This window comes from Babylonia areolata, chromosome 19 (assembly GCF_041734735.1).
Source record: "Babylonia areolata isolate BAREFJ2019XMU chromosome 19, ASM4173473v1, whole genome shotgun sequence".
In the NCBI taxonomy this organism is placed as follows: Eukaryota; Metazoa; Mollusca; class Gastropoda; order Neogastropoda; family Buccinidae; genus Babylonia; species Babylonia areolata.
In genome coordinates this window covers 51,520,732-51,537,835 of record NC_134894.1, presented here as the reverse complement: position 1 = coordinate 51,537,835, position 17,104 = coordinate 51,520,732, and the positions used below count along the sequence as shown (strand labels likewise).

Genomic DNA, 17,104 nt, shown 5'->3' with positions numbered 1-17,104 from the left:
TAAGTGCATGTTGCACTTGGGACCTCGGTTTATCGTCTTATCTGAATGACTAGCGTCCTGACCACCACTCAAGGTCTAGTGGAGGGGGAGAAAATATCGGCGGCTGAGCCGTGATTCGAACCAGTGTGTTCAGATTCTCTCGCTTCCTAGGCGGACACGTTACCTCTAGGCCATCACTCCACTCTATATGAAGGTAGTGATGGTTTCATTGTGTTTGTGCTGGCAGAGTTACATAGAGTTGATACATTATCTATTGAGGACTGGATATGATCTTGAAAAAAACAATGTCTATCAGTGGGGGTCAAGGAAATGCTTAATTCTAGCAATTTGATAGGTTTTCTGGACTGTCTTTGCATGATGGAAATTTATTTAAAGCGTTTGTTTCTTTTGTCTGGTTGTTATTAACCTTTAGGCTGTCATGAAAGCCATACCCAAACAAAATCTTTTTTGTTGATTTGGAATTTATTGGTAGCTTTAGATTCGCCAAGGTTCCCCAGACTTATATGATAACTTGGAAACACCATACTTCACCCAGGAATGTGTTTTTGCACAAGACTTTATTGGTTGACTGGAGCAAGTCAACAACTCTATATCTAGGCGGGCAAGCAAAATAGCAACAACTTGTCCCTGCCAGGTGTGAGCAAAACTAAATGTAGTGACACAGGTTTTAGCCACTGTTCAATAAAAAAAAAGAATGAACGATTGAAGAAGACGAAGATAAACTGCAGTCTGATGATCACTTGGAAGAGGAAGGTGAGGAACAGCAGCTGAGTCTTCACCAAGAGATCAGTACATAGTTGGACCTTGCCAGCAAACAGCATTTAGTGTTTTGAGAATAGAACACATAGGTCTTGCACTCTGTGAAGTGCTCAGGAAGAGGTAGTGGCTCGACCCAACCCCAGTAACCCGGAAGCTTCATGGCTGTGTGGAGGACCTGCTGTTTACAGTTGCCTTCATTGTGAAGACTGGGGTATCCATATGATGAAAGCATTGGGTGTGACAGTCAGGCCTGCAAGCGGTAGTAGTAGGGGTGGGGGAGGTACCAAATTGCAGTGTGCAGAGTGAATCAGGACACAGGACGGAAGGGGAGAGGCAGTGGGGTGGGTGTGGTGGTGGTCCTATTTTCAGATCAGTGGGTTTGACAGTGGGCTGATGATTTTGATCCAGACATTCCTTTGGTAGGGATGGTGTGTGTGTTGATGTTTGTGCGTCTGTGTCTGTGTGCATGGTGTATTTGTTCGTGTGTATGTGTATGTGCTATGTGTTTATTGTTTGAAAGATTCTTGTGGGTCACATATTCATTTCATCACACCAGAACATTCTTTTCTGTAGTGCCCATGCAATTTTCTTTCAGAAAAATATATTCTTTTACCTGTGTCAGTTAAGAAAGTAACCTTGAATTTTTTTTTCTGACACCTACCCATATATTTGTGAAAATTCTCTGGCAAATAGGAATCAGTTGTTTGCCAAATCCCTAGGCACACTAAGGGTTAACATGCTCTTATTTTTATGTGGGTGAAGTGACCTGTGGCTAAGTTCGTTCCATTTAATGAGATCATCAGTACTTTCCTGTAAGAAATTTTGCAAAAATGTATTACAATGACTACACACGATGCTATTTGTTTTGACAGCTGTATTACAATTGCACATGTGATTGTTGACAGCTGTGTTACTGCCTACACATGATGTGTGTTTTGACAGCTGTATTACAATGATATCACATGATGTATTATACTGACCACACATGATGTTATGATTTATTATGTACTGACAGCTGTATTAAATAAGTATACATGATAGGTGCGTTGACAGCTGTATTACAATGACATCACAGAATGTGTATGTTGACAGCTTATTACAATGACTACTGTACTTTTCGGCCTAGAATGTGTTGCAGTGCCTGATTTTATAGAAAAAAAAGTTATTTTGAACTCTTATAAGGTGCACACACCTGATAAGCTGCATCTGCCATAAAATGAAATTCCTCCATTATGGCTCTTTTAATAGCGGATGTTGTTTTCTGAGTAGTGATGTCATCTTCAGAAAACTGGATTGGGATCTGATGTGTTTTCTTTTTGTTTTGGACTCGGCTCTGTTCCTCCATTCGTCTGCTCTGTTATCTGCTGGTGGTTTTTTTTTCACACCTTTACAGTTATATTTTACAACCTTCAGTCGAATTAACACTGTTCATTAACCCTTCACTGCTAGTATATTTTGCTATAGCCTATGCTGAGAAAATTTTCAGAAAAACAAGAAAAACACACCAATGATTTTAATTTGCTTATATTTCAAAAAAGTATTGAAGATAAGTGCATAAACGTATATATGAAATGAAAGGAAAATGAACCAAGATTTTGTTTTTAATACTCATATGTTCAAATAATGAGTCAATCTGACACAAAAATTCCATAAAATGCAATTTAAAAAAAAAAAAAATGGGACTGTCATTCCATCATGTAGATTATCAACCAGTCTTTCTTGTGACTGTTGTAATCAACCATACACACTGTCAAGGCTGAGCAACAGTGTCCAGGTCCATAAGACTCCAACACAGTCCACACAAAGAATGAAAAGGGTGTACTCACCCAGCATCTATCGCCAGTAAAAACGCTGTGTGTGGTACTTATGGAAACAGTCTTCAAGACAAAGTGCTGGTTTGCTGGGGTAGTCTGGGCAGTAGAACCTCACATCCTTTCTTTGTCCTTTCTTCCAGCAGACTCTGCATCTCCTTTGTGGCCGGGCCTTCTGTGGGGTATGTGGGATGACATCAGTGAAGTGTCGTCCACACAGATGAACAGCGTGGTCATCTTCAGCAGTGTCTGGGTCTTGGTCACCAAAAATCACGGCACTAATTACATCCTTCTGGAAGTCAGGAGTGTACTGCTGTTGTCTGCTTTTTTGTAGAGGATGTGTGCATTCAGCACAGCAGTTTGTAGAAAATGCACACACAGCTATTTGTACCACTTCAGGGTTTTCCTTGTGGCATCGAAGGGCTGCAGCTGTTGGTCATGATGGTCCATGGCACCCATGTTTTTGTTGTAATCCAGAATTACTAGAGGCTTGTTTACTGCCCTTTGGTCTTGCTGCTGCTGGTCTTCAGCTGTAGGTTTGTGGCAAGTTGTCAACTCCAGATGGTCCAGGATGAACATCATGATCATCACCATGCTGCATACCTGTAACACATTGCATAAAAGACTAGTTTGTTGGGGTTTTGGAAGGTTTTTTAAATTTTTTTATTATTATTTTTTTTTTTCATATAAAAAGGTTATGAAATGGTGTCATTTTATTTCTGATTTTTTTCAGATGCTGGAATGCACACACACACACCTACCCCCCTACCCTCCCCCCCCCCAGACCCCCAACACACACACACACACACTGAAACTGGTTCATGGTATGCCACACCCCCTTCATTCTCTCTTTCTCATACAAAACAAAATAACAACAACAACAACAACAACAACAACACACACACACACACACACACACACACACACACACACACACACACTTATACAAGTGTTGCATTTGCAAAGTAATTTAGGCATACAATTCTGTATATCATTCACTGATTTCAGTTTTATAAACATCACTCTCCCCCACTCGCTCTCACACACACACACACACAAAATAACAACAATAATAACAACAACAAGAAACCAGTACACGCTTGGGAATGAATACACACAAAGTTCTAGGCAAGCAACACAAGCTGTCATCAACAATGAGCCAGCCAGCAATCCACGCCACCTTGCGCTGTGATGGTCACACACAGTACACACGTGACTGACTCACTCTCTCTCACTCATACACACTGATCAGTGACTGACGAAGCTACTTACTACAGCTAACACATTCAAAACACATTATGCAGTCATATTCATTGTTACAACAAACAGAAAGCAAATAATAAATTGACAAACCTCGTAAACACCTACCTGTGTCTTGAATCAGCTGATCTTGTCTGTCTTCAGTTTCTTCAAGCAACTCCACCTCCCAACCCCCTCCATGTCAAAATCAGCGTCTTTGGCATCAACTTCATGCAGTTCTATCTCATTCAGTCGACAAATCTCTACTATTTGCATCATGAAAGATTTCTTCCAATACTAGTGCAAGTGTTGAGGTTTGTCTGTGCTCAGCCATGGCTTTGCAAACATAACTTGAACTTCGTACAAACTTTCAAAACTTTCGCCATAAATATGACAATGAGGTGAATAATTTTAGCTTATGGAACTCAGGAGATAAAAAGCTCTCAGGGGAGCTAATTTAATGGTTAGCAGACTGTATTTTCTGTAATACGGGACTCGAAACATAGAATGTTGTAACAGCTGTATCACAATGACTGCACATGATGTGTGTTGACAGCTGTATCATAGTGACTACACATGATGTGTGTTGACAGCTGTATCACAATGACTACACATGATTTGTGTTGATAGCTGTATCACAATGACTACACATGATTTGTGTTGATAGCTGTATCACAATGACTACACATGTGTGTTGATGGCTGTATCACAAATATCACAATGACTACACATGTGTGTTGACAGCTGTATCACAATGACTACACATGTGTGTTGACAGCTGTTTCACAATGACTACACATGTGTGTTGACAGCGGTATCACAATGACTACGCATGATGTGTGTTGACAGCTGTATCACAATGACTACACATGTGTGTTGACAGCTGTATCACAATGACTACACATGATGTGTGTTGACAGCTGTATCACAATGACTACACATGTGTGTTGACAGCGGTATCACAATGACTACACATGATGTGTGTTGACAGCTGTATCACAATGACTACACATGTGTGTTGACAGCTGTTTCACAATGACTATACATGTGTGTTGACAGCTGTATCACAGTGACTACACATGATGTGTGTTGACAGCTGTATCACAATGACTACACATGATGTGTGTTGACAGCTGTATCACAATGACTACACATGATGTGTGTTGACAGCTGTATCACAATGACTACACATGATGTGTGTTGACAGCTGTATCACAATGACTACACATGATGTGTGTTGACAGCCGTATCACAATGACTACACATGATGTGTGTTGACAGCGGTATCACAATGACTACACATGATGTGTGTTGACAGCTGTATCACAATGACTATACATGATGTGTGTTGACAGCTGTATCACAATGACTACGCATGATGTTGACAGCCGTATCACAATGACTACACATGATGTGTGTTGACAGCTGTATCACAATGACTACACATGATGTGTGTTGACAGCTGTATCACAATGACTACACATGATGTGTGTTGACAGCTGTATCACAATGACTACACATGTGTGTTGACAGCTGTTTCACAATGACTACACATGTGTGTTGACAGCTGTTTCACAATGACTACGCATGATGTGTGTTGACAGCGGTATCACAATGACTACGCATGATGTGTGTTGACAGCTGTTTCACAATGACAACACATGATGTGTGTTGACAGCTGTATCACAATGACAACACATGATGTGTGTTGACAGCGGTATCACAATGACTACACATGTGTGTTGACAGCGGTATCACAATGACTACACATGTGTGTTGACAGCTGTATCACAATGACTACACATGTGTGTTGACAGCTGTTTCACAATGACTACACATGATGTGTGTTGACAGCTGTATCACAATGACTACACATGATGTGTGTTGACAGCTGTATCATAGTGACTACACATGATGTGTGTTGACAGCTGTATCACAATAACTACACATGATTTGTGTTGACAGCTGTATCACAATGACTACACATGTGTGTTGATGGCTGTATCACAAATATCACAATGACTACACATGTGTGTTGACAGCTGTATCACAATGACTACACATGTGTGTTGACAGCTGTTTCACAATGACTACACATGTGTGTTGACAGCTGTATCACAATGACTACACATGTGTGTTGACAGCGGTATCACAATGACTACACATGATGTGTGTTGACAGCTGTATCACAATGACTACACATGATGTGTGTTGACAGCTGTATCACAATGACTACACATGATGTGTGTTGACAGCTGTTTCACAATGACTACACATGATGTGTGTTGACAGCTGTATCACAATGACTACACATGATGTGTGTTGACAGCTGTTTCACAATGACTACACATGTGTGTTGACGGCTGTATCACAATGACTACACATGATGTGTGTTGACAGCTGTATCACAATGACTACACATGATGTGTGTTGATAGCTGTATCATAGTGACTACACATGATGTGTGTTGACAGCTGTATCACAATGACTACACATGATTTGTGTTGACAGCTGTATCACAATGACTACACATGTGTGTTGATGGCTGTATCACAAATATCACAATGACTACACATGTGTGTTGACAGCTGTATCACAATGACTACACATGTGTGTTGACAGCTGTATCACAATGACTACACATGTGTGTTGACAGCTGTATCACAATGACTACACATGATGTGTGTTGACAGCTGTATCACAATGACTACACATGTGTGTTGACAGCTGTATCACAATGACTACACATGATGTGTGTTGAAAGCCGTATCACAATGACTACACATGATTTGTGTTGACAGCTGTATCACAATGACTACACATGATGTGTTTTGACAGCTGTATCATAGTGACTACACATGATGTGTGTTGACAGCTGTATCATAGTGACTACACATGATTTGTGTTGACAGCTGTATCACAATGACTATACATGATGTGTGTTGACAGCTGTATCACAGTGACTACACATGATGTGTGTTGACAGCTGTATCACAATGACTACACATGATGTGTGTTGACAGCTGTATCACAATGACTACACATGTGTGTTGACAGCTGTTTCACAATGACTACACATGTGTGTTGACAGCTGTATCACAATGACTACACATGTGTGTTGACAGCTGTATCACAGTGACTACACATGATGTGTTTTGACAGCTGTATCATAGTGACTACACATGATGTGTGTTGACAGCTGTATCATAGTGACTACACATGATTTGTGTTGACAGCTGTATCACAATGACTATACATGTGTGTTGACAGCTGTATCACAATGACTATACATGTGTGTTGATGGCTGTATCACAAATATCACAATGACTACACATAATGTGTGTTGACAGCCGTATCACAATGACTACACATGATGTGTGTTGACAGCTGTATCACAATGACTACACATGTGTGTTGACAGCTGTTTCACAATGACTACACATGTGTGTTGACAGCGGTATCACAATGACTACACATGTGTGTTGACAGCTGTATCACAATGACTACACGTGTGTTGACAGCTGTATCACAATGACTACACGTGTGTTGACAGCTGTATCACAATGACTACACATGATGTGTGTTGACAGCTGTATCACAATGACTACACATGATGTGTGTTGACAGCTGATGCCCATCAGTGAGAAGGAGCTGACTCGCCCTGTGTGCAAGCCTGCCCTGGACACACTGGAAACCACCATCAGAATACAGAGTATGTGCTGCCTCTCTCTGTCATACCATAGTCTTGGGGTGACGTTTTTTTGGTCTTAGTCAAGTCCATGGAGCATATATTTTTGCCATTTTCCATTTTTCTTTTCTCTCACTATGTCTTTTGTTTGTTTGTTATTTGATGAAATTGCTGCGCACATGGTTTTCTGCATTGGATGGAGAGAAAAAAAAGATAGACGTAACCAGGCAAAATATCATGGAAAACAATCCATGTACAATGAACAAATTTTTTCTTTGTGTTTCCATTATGGAAGGATGCTGTTTTCTTCTTTCAGTTTATGTTCAATGAGTGCTTAGATGTGTCTGTGTTTAATGATCTGTGGTCTAGGAGTACAGTGACTTGTGCATCAGTGATAATGAGGCATACTGTGCAAAGCTGTGATATGTTGCATTGTGTGGCTTTCATGAAGTTTTCTTTCTGTGCTGCAATTAAGTCACATTAATGGGTGTGCTGAACATAATGTGCCGTAGTGTTGCAGAGTGCTGTGTGTGTCACAGTGTGTCTGGTGTGTCATGGTGTCACAGAAGATAGCAGTGTGCTGTGTGTGTGTCACAATGTGTTAAAATGTCACAGGGTGATAGTATAGTGGTGTGTGTGCAGCTCGTCACTGGCCTTGTGTGAAGCGGTACCTAGGCACTATCAGCCAGACCCTAATGGAGGCCCAGAAACTGGACAGTGTGGAAGCTGACACAGTTACTGCCCTTGCTTCACTGTCCATGGTTGCTGTCAAAAGAAGGTAAGTGGTGTTTTCGAATGAGCATAGAATGCAAGACATCAGACAAGTGAAACAAAGTAAGGCAGCAGATAACATTTAGCCCATAAACAGTGGATGTATAACTAAGGCAGACTTTGAGGATCCTGAAGAATTAACCAAGGAAATTTTAAGAATGACAGAGTGTTTTGGGACATTGACCCGAAGAAAGCAGTGGTCCACAATTGTGGCGTTCCCTTTGAAGCGCGATGGGCCACGATCGTGGCTCTGTTTACACAAGGTCCGGAAGTGTTCGGCTGTACTCAGCAGCCTTCACAAAACTGCCTCGTTCTGGTGTTACTGCTTTCCTGCTTGTGTTTGCACAAACTTTGGCCGAGTTTTCAAGTTCATATCACTATTTTTGTAAACAATGAATGACACTGAAGTTTACAAAGCTCAGAAAATGAGTGACTTTGTCACAAGCGATGATTCATTTGCTGACAGGGATTCTGGCGAAAGCAGCTTTGTTATTTTGACACTTGGGCATGCTGGCTTGCTTGTTGTTCATTCAGTTTTGTGTCTCCAGCCACAAAAAGTGGGGGATGGCTGATGGGTGTGGGGAGGGGTGGTAAAGTGGGTTAGGCATGGATCCATTGCTAACTTTTGATGAAATGAAGCTAGAAAACTGTTAATTATTTTGATTTGAAGCATTCTTGCGGCTTTTGAAATAAGCCCATATGGTCAGCCTGGAACCAGAGAGGTTGACAGTTTTGTTGAAGCATCACCCTGTCAGATCTCGTTGAAGACTTTATTGAATGAAATGCCCCAGGAAAAGCATGTGAGCTATAATGCCAACCAGTGTGGACACCAAAAGAAATAAGAGACAAATGAAATGTGATGGACAGACATGACATAACAGACAGTGACCTGACACGGGTGATGCTGTGTGTTGCAGTGGTTCTGTGGAGCAGGAATTGGAACCCATGGAAGAAGGCACCTAAACATGGAATGGAGAAGGGAGAGAAGCAGAAGAGGAAGTAAGGGAGAGAATGAAGAGGCCATGGAGAGAGTAATAAGCCCTCTCCCCCACAGCACACAGGGACTCGGTGTTCCGCTGGCCGGCTCAGCCACACCTGTTGTGTGTGCACCACCTGCCCACCCCTGTGTGGCCACACTGTATACAGCCCTACCTACAGCTGCCTGTAGTGTCTGTGTATCATCGTCTCCATCCCAAGTGCCACCTGATTGTTTTGTGTTCATCAGATCTGTGTTGTCCATGGTAGTTATGCTACAGTGGTGCAGTCAGTGTTGTGACCATTACTCCATTTTGCCCATCTGTGTTTTCCCTCCAGCTGCCAGTCTTGCAGAGCTCACTCACATCACATTTCGTCATGTTATGCCAGCATCATAACTGTGGGGTGTGTGGCAGGCATTTGGCTGTACCAGCTCCAGTGGTGATGGGAGTGACAGATCTACAGATAGACAGGCCGTGTGGGCAGGAGGCAGTGTCAATCACGTCACTTGCAGTGACAGGGGGTGTGGCCAGTATGTCTCCATCCATTGGGTGAACATGGAGTGTAGCCTTTGTTATGTTCACCCTGTGTCACAGTGAAATATCCCTGCCCCAATCAGACTGTGTATTCACGACCCTTCCAGTGGCACCACCGGGTGTGCAGACCATGGCAGCAGAAGACAGACAGGCCCCCAGGTGGTGTCTTGTTTTGGTGTCACAGATGTTTGTTTTCATTGCCATGATGATGAAGGCTAGAGAAATATTCTGTGAGATGTATGATATCCTGTAGTATGTGATAGATGTACCAGAAACTATCAAGCTTGTCAGTGTGTGGGTGTTTATGGTATATTCATTACCGGTGCTTGGGTTAGAGGGTGTGGCCTGTTGGGCTCCATGTGTATAGACAGGAATGTTGGTGTGGTGAGGACAATGTGCAGCATCCCCGTCCGGCGAAAGGCCTTTCCACAGCTTCACTCAGCCCTGTGCATCGCTCACACCCTCCTCTGTCATCCCTCACCTACCCCCATGCTCATGAGTTGCACAGCAGTACTGTCATTGCATGTGCATTGTCTGTACTGACTTTGATCTTTTCCATGTCCTGCATTGCTGCATTGCCTTGATTGTAAAGCCCTTCAGACCAGGCTATGGTCCTGCCAGGCAGTATGAAGTCCTTTAAGGCCTGGTAAAGTCTTGTACAGTCATCATAAAGCCCTATACAGCCATACATGTAGACTGTTGGAAAGCAGTGTGCAGCTGTACTAAAGCTTTATGCACCCTCACCAAAGCTGTAGGCTGTAGTAAACTATATACAGCTGTAGTCAAGTTTTGTACAACTTGGTGACAATGCACAATGTGAGAAGCATTTTCAACAGCCCTGATAAAACCCTGTACAGTGCTGGTAAACACCAGAAAGGCTGACAAGCAGGACCAGCATTACCTCAGGACCTCCAACATGCTGGAAACACACCTGGCATGGTGTTGCTGTGGACACAGCTGGTTCTGTTTCCAGGCCTTGGCCACAGCCACCACATTGGTCACATCCTGCAGTGGGAGGGGAGGGGGGGGGACTGAGGTAGGGACTGTCTTCAGTGAGGTAGCGACTGTCAGTGCACTGGTTCTGCTGACAGTCCTGTGTGGACCAGGCCACTGGTGGGGTAGGAGGGTGGGTGGGGGATGATTACTGAGCAGACAGCAGGGATGAGTGGTCAGAGGAGGGAATTGGGGGACAGGACATGTAGCCATGGGAGGCCAGAACAGGGAGCAATTGTGGAATGATACACCTGAACAAATGAAGCTGATGTTTCATACTGCGCCAAATGCTTAGTCCATGTTCCTTGAAAAGAGATGTTTATATTTTGATCCATATATCTACTGAGCAATACAGATATGTACATCAATTTTTCCTTTCTCATCTGTTGTCCCAGTCAGTTATCATGTCAAGCAATGGGTCAGATGATGCATCTCTCTCTTTGTCTTGTATCAGTTGGTTTTTGTGCTTTTATGCTGAAAGGTTCCAGCATTTGGATGTGGCTTGTGATGTTTCTGTTAAAAAAAGAAGAAGAACATCTACATAAATTTGATAAAGATATTTTGGCATGATTGCTTAAGTTTGACTGTGAACAATAACTGTATATGTGATAAATGTGGATGAACATGTTGGCAATATTGTTTGTGCTTCTGTAATGGTTCTTGTCAAATCTGACATGTTCTGTCATGAATTGAATGTACAGGTCTATTACACTGTACAGTCTGAAGTTGAAGTAATATATATTATGATTATTATTGCTTCACTGTGGCCATGTCCAGTCAGAGGAATAAAAGGAAATTAAGTGATGTGTGACAGGAAAAAAAATCCACCACTAATTACCAGGAGGTTTCTGTTATTCATTTTTTTGCTGTCTTTGACCAACTAAAACAAATAATGAAACATTATTTGGATAGCCAGGATTGTGAAATTATTTTAAATTGCAGTTTTGGATCAACCTTTTTTGTTCTGAGTCACTGTTTATTTTCTCCTGAAGCACACCGATTTCTCAATATTGTGATGAAGACAAGAGTTTGGTCAACTTGTGGTGACAACTAGATCCGCCCCTTGGTCAGTGAAGATTCTGTTCACTGCTTGGGTCCAGGTGTTCTGGTCCATCAGTCTCACGTCAAACAGTTTCTGAAGATCAGTCAGCCTGTCTCATCTAACAGTTTCTGAAGATCAGTCGGCCTCCCATCTAACAGTTTCTGAAGATCAGTCAGCCTGTCTCATCTAACAGTTTCTGAATTCCTTGTCTGGCTCTGAATGCTTTTTGTTTCATTACTTGTCTTAATGTTTTGTTTTTTTATCCTTAACATCTGGTCACACCACAGTCACAAAAAACAGATCAGTTTGACTTCATATTAAATGTGCAGATAAAAGCAATGTTTGCAGTGTCAAGATGGAACAGCCAATCGGTTTTGACAGAAATGTTGGGTTTGGATAGGATTGATTTGTTGTTTTCTTCATCTGCTCCAAGGAATTCCAACTGCATATTTTGTACAGTGTGTCAGTTGTTGGTGTGTACTTTTATCACACGAAGATAACTACAACACCAATCAGTATTGTTATTTGTGTTGTTCTCAAGACACTTCTTTTTATGGGGAATGGGGCAGATGTGTTGTGTTGTCAAAGATGTCTTACTTTCTGTTTGATTGTAATGTTGTGATATGTTATGAATCTTACTGAATTGAGAAGTAATTTAAATCTGTTATGTTATTGTGCTGCTTTATTTGGGGTAATTTTTCTGTTTCCTTTGTCTTGTTATGGGCCTTTATGGGCCATAGCTGTTGTTTTATGGGCTAAGGTATCGTCAGGTGTACACGTTTCACAACCTCTGTTCAGAATCAAAACTGTTTCACCAGTATTGTCTACAGAGAAGGCAGACCTGTAAAGCAGCCAGTTTTGAGATGGGACATGGAGCTGATCCTATATTCCACAAAAACAAGTTTATAGTTTACAGAACATAATGGATATTTGTTTTCAAAGCTGGGGAAAAAAATCCATCAATGCTGGTTCTTTCATAACTGGCACAGCTTTTTGAAAGAAAAGGTACTGACTTGAAACCACTTTTTTTGGGTTTTTTTTGTTTGATTCAAGGACCAATAGTGGAAAAAAAAAGGAAAGAAAATATTGAAAATAACAAAGAATCTTTACAGAAAAATATTGTAACCTGTAAGTTGTTTGAGGATCATCTATGTTTTCATTGAATGATCATTGTGATATTTTCTGTTCAAAGACAGACACATGCACACACACACACAGACACATGCACGGAAGCGCGCGCATGCACATACACACACACACACACGCATACACACAGAGGCACAGACACACACCATACCTCACTGGACTGTCAAATATGCATGCAGTTCTGGTTATGTTTGTTGTACTCAGAATAAAACAAAATCATGTACTTTTGTATTCAGTTCTTTTTGCTTCTTGTGCTTCTATATCTTTGCATCCTTCTGTTCCAAACTTCCAGACTACAGACAAAAATTATCAATAGTTTCAAACATAACACACACACACACACACACACACACACACAAATCATATGAAGATGTCACGTAAAATCTTTTATGAAGACTGATTACTCACTTTGAAACTCACCCCCAAATACATGGACATACACGCATGCACACACACACTGATACAGAAACACAAAGTTTATCGATGACAGTGAGACACACACACACACACACCGATTGTATGAGAACGAGTCTTTGTTACTGAGAATGCTAGGGCTTTTCAACACCACAAAGTCACAATCACAATCACATGGTTTGGGAGGGAAACATGTCTGGTTTTTTTGTCAATCTTTGGACTTAAAAGCATAACAAAGAAAGAAAAGACTTTGCCAAAGGTTGCTAATTTCAATGTACCATATGAATTGAAAATAGCTTTCTTAATATATGTATAATTATATGAAATGGAAACAGCCTTCTTTTTGGCTGTTTTTGAATGTCTGTGAGTCCATTACATCAGGAGCAGTTGTTGTTTTTTTTCCTGTTGTTTTTATTTAGTGACCTCCAGCAGTTTTCTAGTCTTGGTTTTGTTCTTTCAGTGTTTGGTCTGAAATTTTTATTTGTGATTATTATGGATCTTATTAGCTTAATCAAATTTCATGACTTAAGTATGCTTCTGCAAGTTTCCTTCATTATCCAGATTTATTTACAAATTTCATTTTGGGATGACTTTGTAATGCCCAGTCCTATTCTTCATACCTGAAGTTTTCTCCTGTAAATTTGTATAGAATACCACAGCCATTGTTATGATTGGTGGATGTTTGGCTTCTGCAGGCTGGTTCACATTGTGTGACTGTTAGAATCCAGGACCCAAGAGATTCTGCTGTGTTTTATAGAGCAAATATCTCAGAGGGATTGGAAGGGGTCGTTTTTTGTTGTTTGTTTTTTTGACAAGCATTAGGGGTGTGGTGGACTGGTAACAGTGTCACCACTGTCTTTTATAACACCTGTGACTGGATATCTGTGCAGTGTTCAATAAAGTCATGGTGTGTGTGAGAGTTTGTGTGCGTGTGGCTTTGATTCCTGCTTCATTATCAAATTTAATGGGTTGGAGTATGGCTTTGTCAGGCTTTAGTAATTTAGTTGTATATTCTTCATTTAAGAAGTTGAGTTCATCAGTTGTGTGTGTGCATAATTGTGCTCTGTGTATATATGTGTGTGTGTGTGTGTGTGTGTGTAAGAGAGAGAGAATGAATAATCGCATCATAATGACAGAACATGTGACTAACTGGACTAATTATTACATCATAATGAACAGAATATATGACTAGTGAGACATTATTACATCACAATGCTTGGACTTTTTAAAGTTTTACACATTGTCTGTTGACTTCATGGACAAGTTGCACTTCACTTCACACATTCATCATTTCACACATTCATCACTTCACACTCAGATCCCTGTGTCTGTCAACACTCACCACCAGTGGTCTTTATACTGAGGCATTATTGTAGATAGAATTTTCAGGAAATAAATGGGTGAGAGAAAGAGAGTGTATGTGTGTGTGTTTGTTTACAAAAGAAAGTTAATACTGGGTCAGACTGACCAATGATGGTGTCTGCCTGTCTAGAGTTGTCATTCTGGTGTGGAAAACACTCCCAGCAAACATTTCTACTGCCATGGATGGAGAGATGATGATGCAGCTAGGGCCAGAGGTTTGGCTCAACACAAAGGGGATGTTTCTGTCGATGGGTCTGGCACCTAAATGGTCATGAGGACCTCAACTTTGACACTTGCAAAGGAGAAATATTACTGGACCATACTAGCTAATGCTTTTGTATTGAATCTACTGATTGTGAGAGCAGAACAATACTTTAAATAATGTGTGATCTGAAAGTGCTTTCAAAGATGTGATTTATTGACAGTTGTTGTTTTCTCTTGTTTTGTTAGTATAACTGGGGAAATTAAACTGTGGACACTGTTTCCCCTTCCCTGCCTGTTCCTATGTAGAGTATTTCTTCCCATCTTGTTGAATTCTGCTCGTCTTGCCTATACATAGACAACATGTGTATCCTCCACAGACTGGAGAGTTAACACACTGTGGGAAGCTTCATCACTATGACACATGCAGGCAGAGTGAAGTTGGTATTGTGCTTTAAGCCTCCTCCCTCATCCCATCCTGATCTTGTATGTCTTGTTGCCTGTTTAGATTGGTGTTGGTCAGATTAATGTTCCAAGCAGGACTTGGGCTCGTTTTTAAAAACAAAATGTGTGTGTATATATATAAATATGTGTGTGTGTGTTTGTCTTGTGTCACTTTCAGTTAATTGGAATGACTTAAACTGAAACATAGTTTGTTGGAAACTTATGCTTCTCATTAGATAGTAGAGAAAGTGTTTTTTTCACGTGTTAAATGACATTGTTGTATTCCTTTCTCATCATTCTGCATTGTTGTTGTATTTTAAAGATAATAAGAAGCATCTGGGAATTTTTTGTTAATGATGTTGATCCATGTCAGTTTGGTTCTGCAAAGATAGCAGAAAAAGTGAAAAAGCCGTGGCTTGAATCTGTTAAGATTAGGACAAAGTTGGTACTGTTGTGGTGATGTGAGGAAAGATGTCTTCATAATGTTGGAACAGAGGCTGGTCATGGCGAGTGTGGTCAGCTACCACCAGCATCAGTCTGTTGCTGACAAACTGACAGTGTCTTTTACAAGGGCAGATTGTGTCTGTACAGAGCCATGGCAAACTGTTGGCATTGATGTGTTGACACGACCACAGCAAACTGTCAGCATTGACTTGATGACTCGACCATGGCAAGCTGTCAGCATTGATGTGATGACACGACCATGGCAAACTGTCAGCATTGATTTGATGACACGACCATGGCAAGCTGTCAGCATTGATGTGATGACACGACCATGGCAAGCTGTCAGCATTGATGTGATGACATGACCATGGCAAGCTGTCAGCATTGATGTGTTGACATGACCATGGCAGGCTGTCAGCATTGATTTGATGACACAACCATGGCAAGCTGTCAGCATTGATTTGATGACACGACCATGGCAAGCTGTCAGCATTGATGTGATGACACAACCATGGCAAGCTGTCAGCATTGATTTGATGACACGACCATGGCAAGCTGTCAGCATTGATTTGATGACATGACCATGGCAAGCTGTCAGCATTGATGTGATGACACAACCATGGCAAGCTGTCAGCATTGATTTGATGACACAACCATGGCAAGCTGTAGGCATTGATGTGATGACACAACCATGGCAAGCTGTAGGCATTGATTTGATGACACAACCATGGCAAGCTGTCAGCATTGATGTGATGACACAACCATGGCAAGCTGTCAGCATTGATTTGATGACACGACCATGGCAAGCTGTCAGCATTGATGTGATGACACAACCATGGCAAGCTGTCAGCATTGATATGATGACACGACCATGGCAAGATGTAGGCATTGATGTGATGACAGGACCATGGCAAGCTGTCAGCATTGATATGATGACACGACCATGGCAAGCTGTAGGCATTGATGTGATGACACAACCAGCTGTTGGTGTCTGTTGCTGGGATACACTATCAGTGTGTGTTATCACAACAAACTGTTAGAATCTGTCTGACACACTTAATGAAACACTGTAATTGCCATCTTGGCAGTTTATCAATATCAGATCTATGTGAAAACAAAAGAGATTAAAAAGCAAACTTAAATTCCTGTTTTCCTGGCTGTTATTTGCAAATGAGGGACACCATGGATAAACAAATTGTTTTAAAGGCATCACAGATTGTACACTGTTCTCCCCCATATATACGGTTGTGTTTGTGCATGAATATCTGGTCTGTGTCTT

General features: G+C 41.2%; 1 protein-coding gene across 8 annotated transcripts in view; it reads left to right on the top strand.

The window, feature by feature from the left end:
* The window catches only part of LOC143293827 (histone deacetylase 4-like), a 239,966-nt gene extending 223,133 nt beyond the window's left edge, over nucleotides 1-16,833 (top strand). For all 8 annotated transcript variants that reach the window (XM_076605101.1, XM_076605107.1, XM_076605108.1 and 5 more), the window contains 3 exons: nucleotides 7,437-7,521; nucleotides 8,140-8,275; nucleotides 9,186-16,833. In XM_076605101.1, coding sequence (XP_076461216.1) covers nucleotides 7,437-7,521; nucleotides 8,140-8,275; nucleotides 9,186-9,231 — 267 coding nt within the window. In that variant the 3' untranslated portion in view covers nucleotides 9,232-16,833. The remainder of the gene's footprint in view (nucleotides 1-7,436; nucleotides 7,522-8,139; nucleotides 8,276-9,185) is intronic.
* The last annotated feature ends 271 nt before the right edge of the window (nucleotides 16,834-17,104 follow it).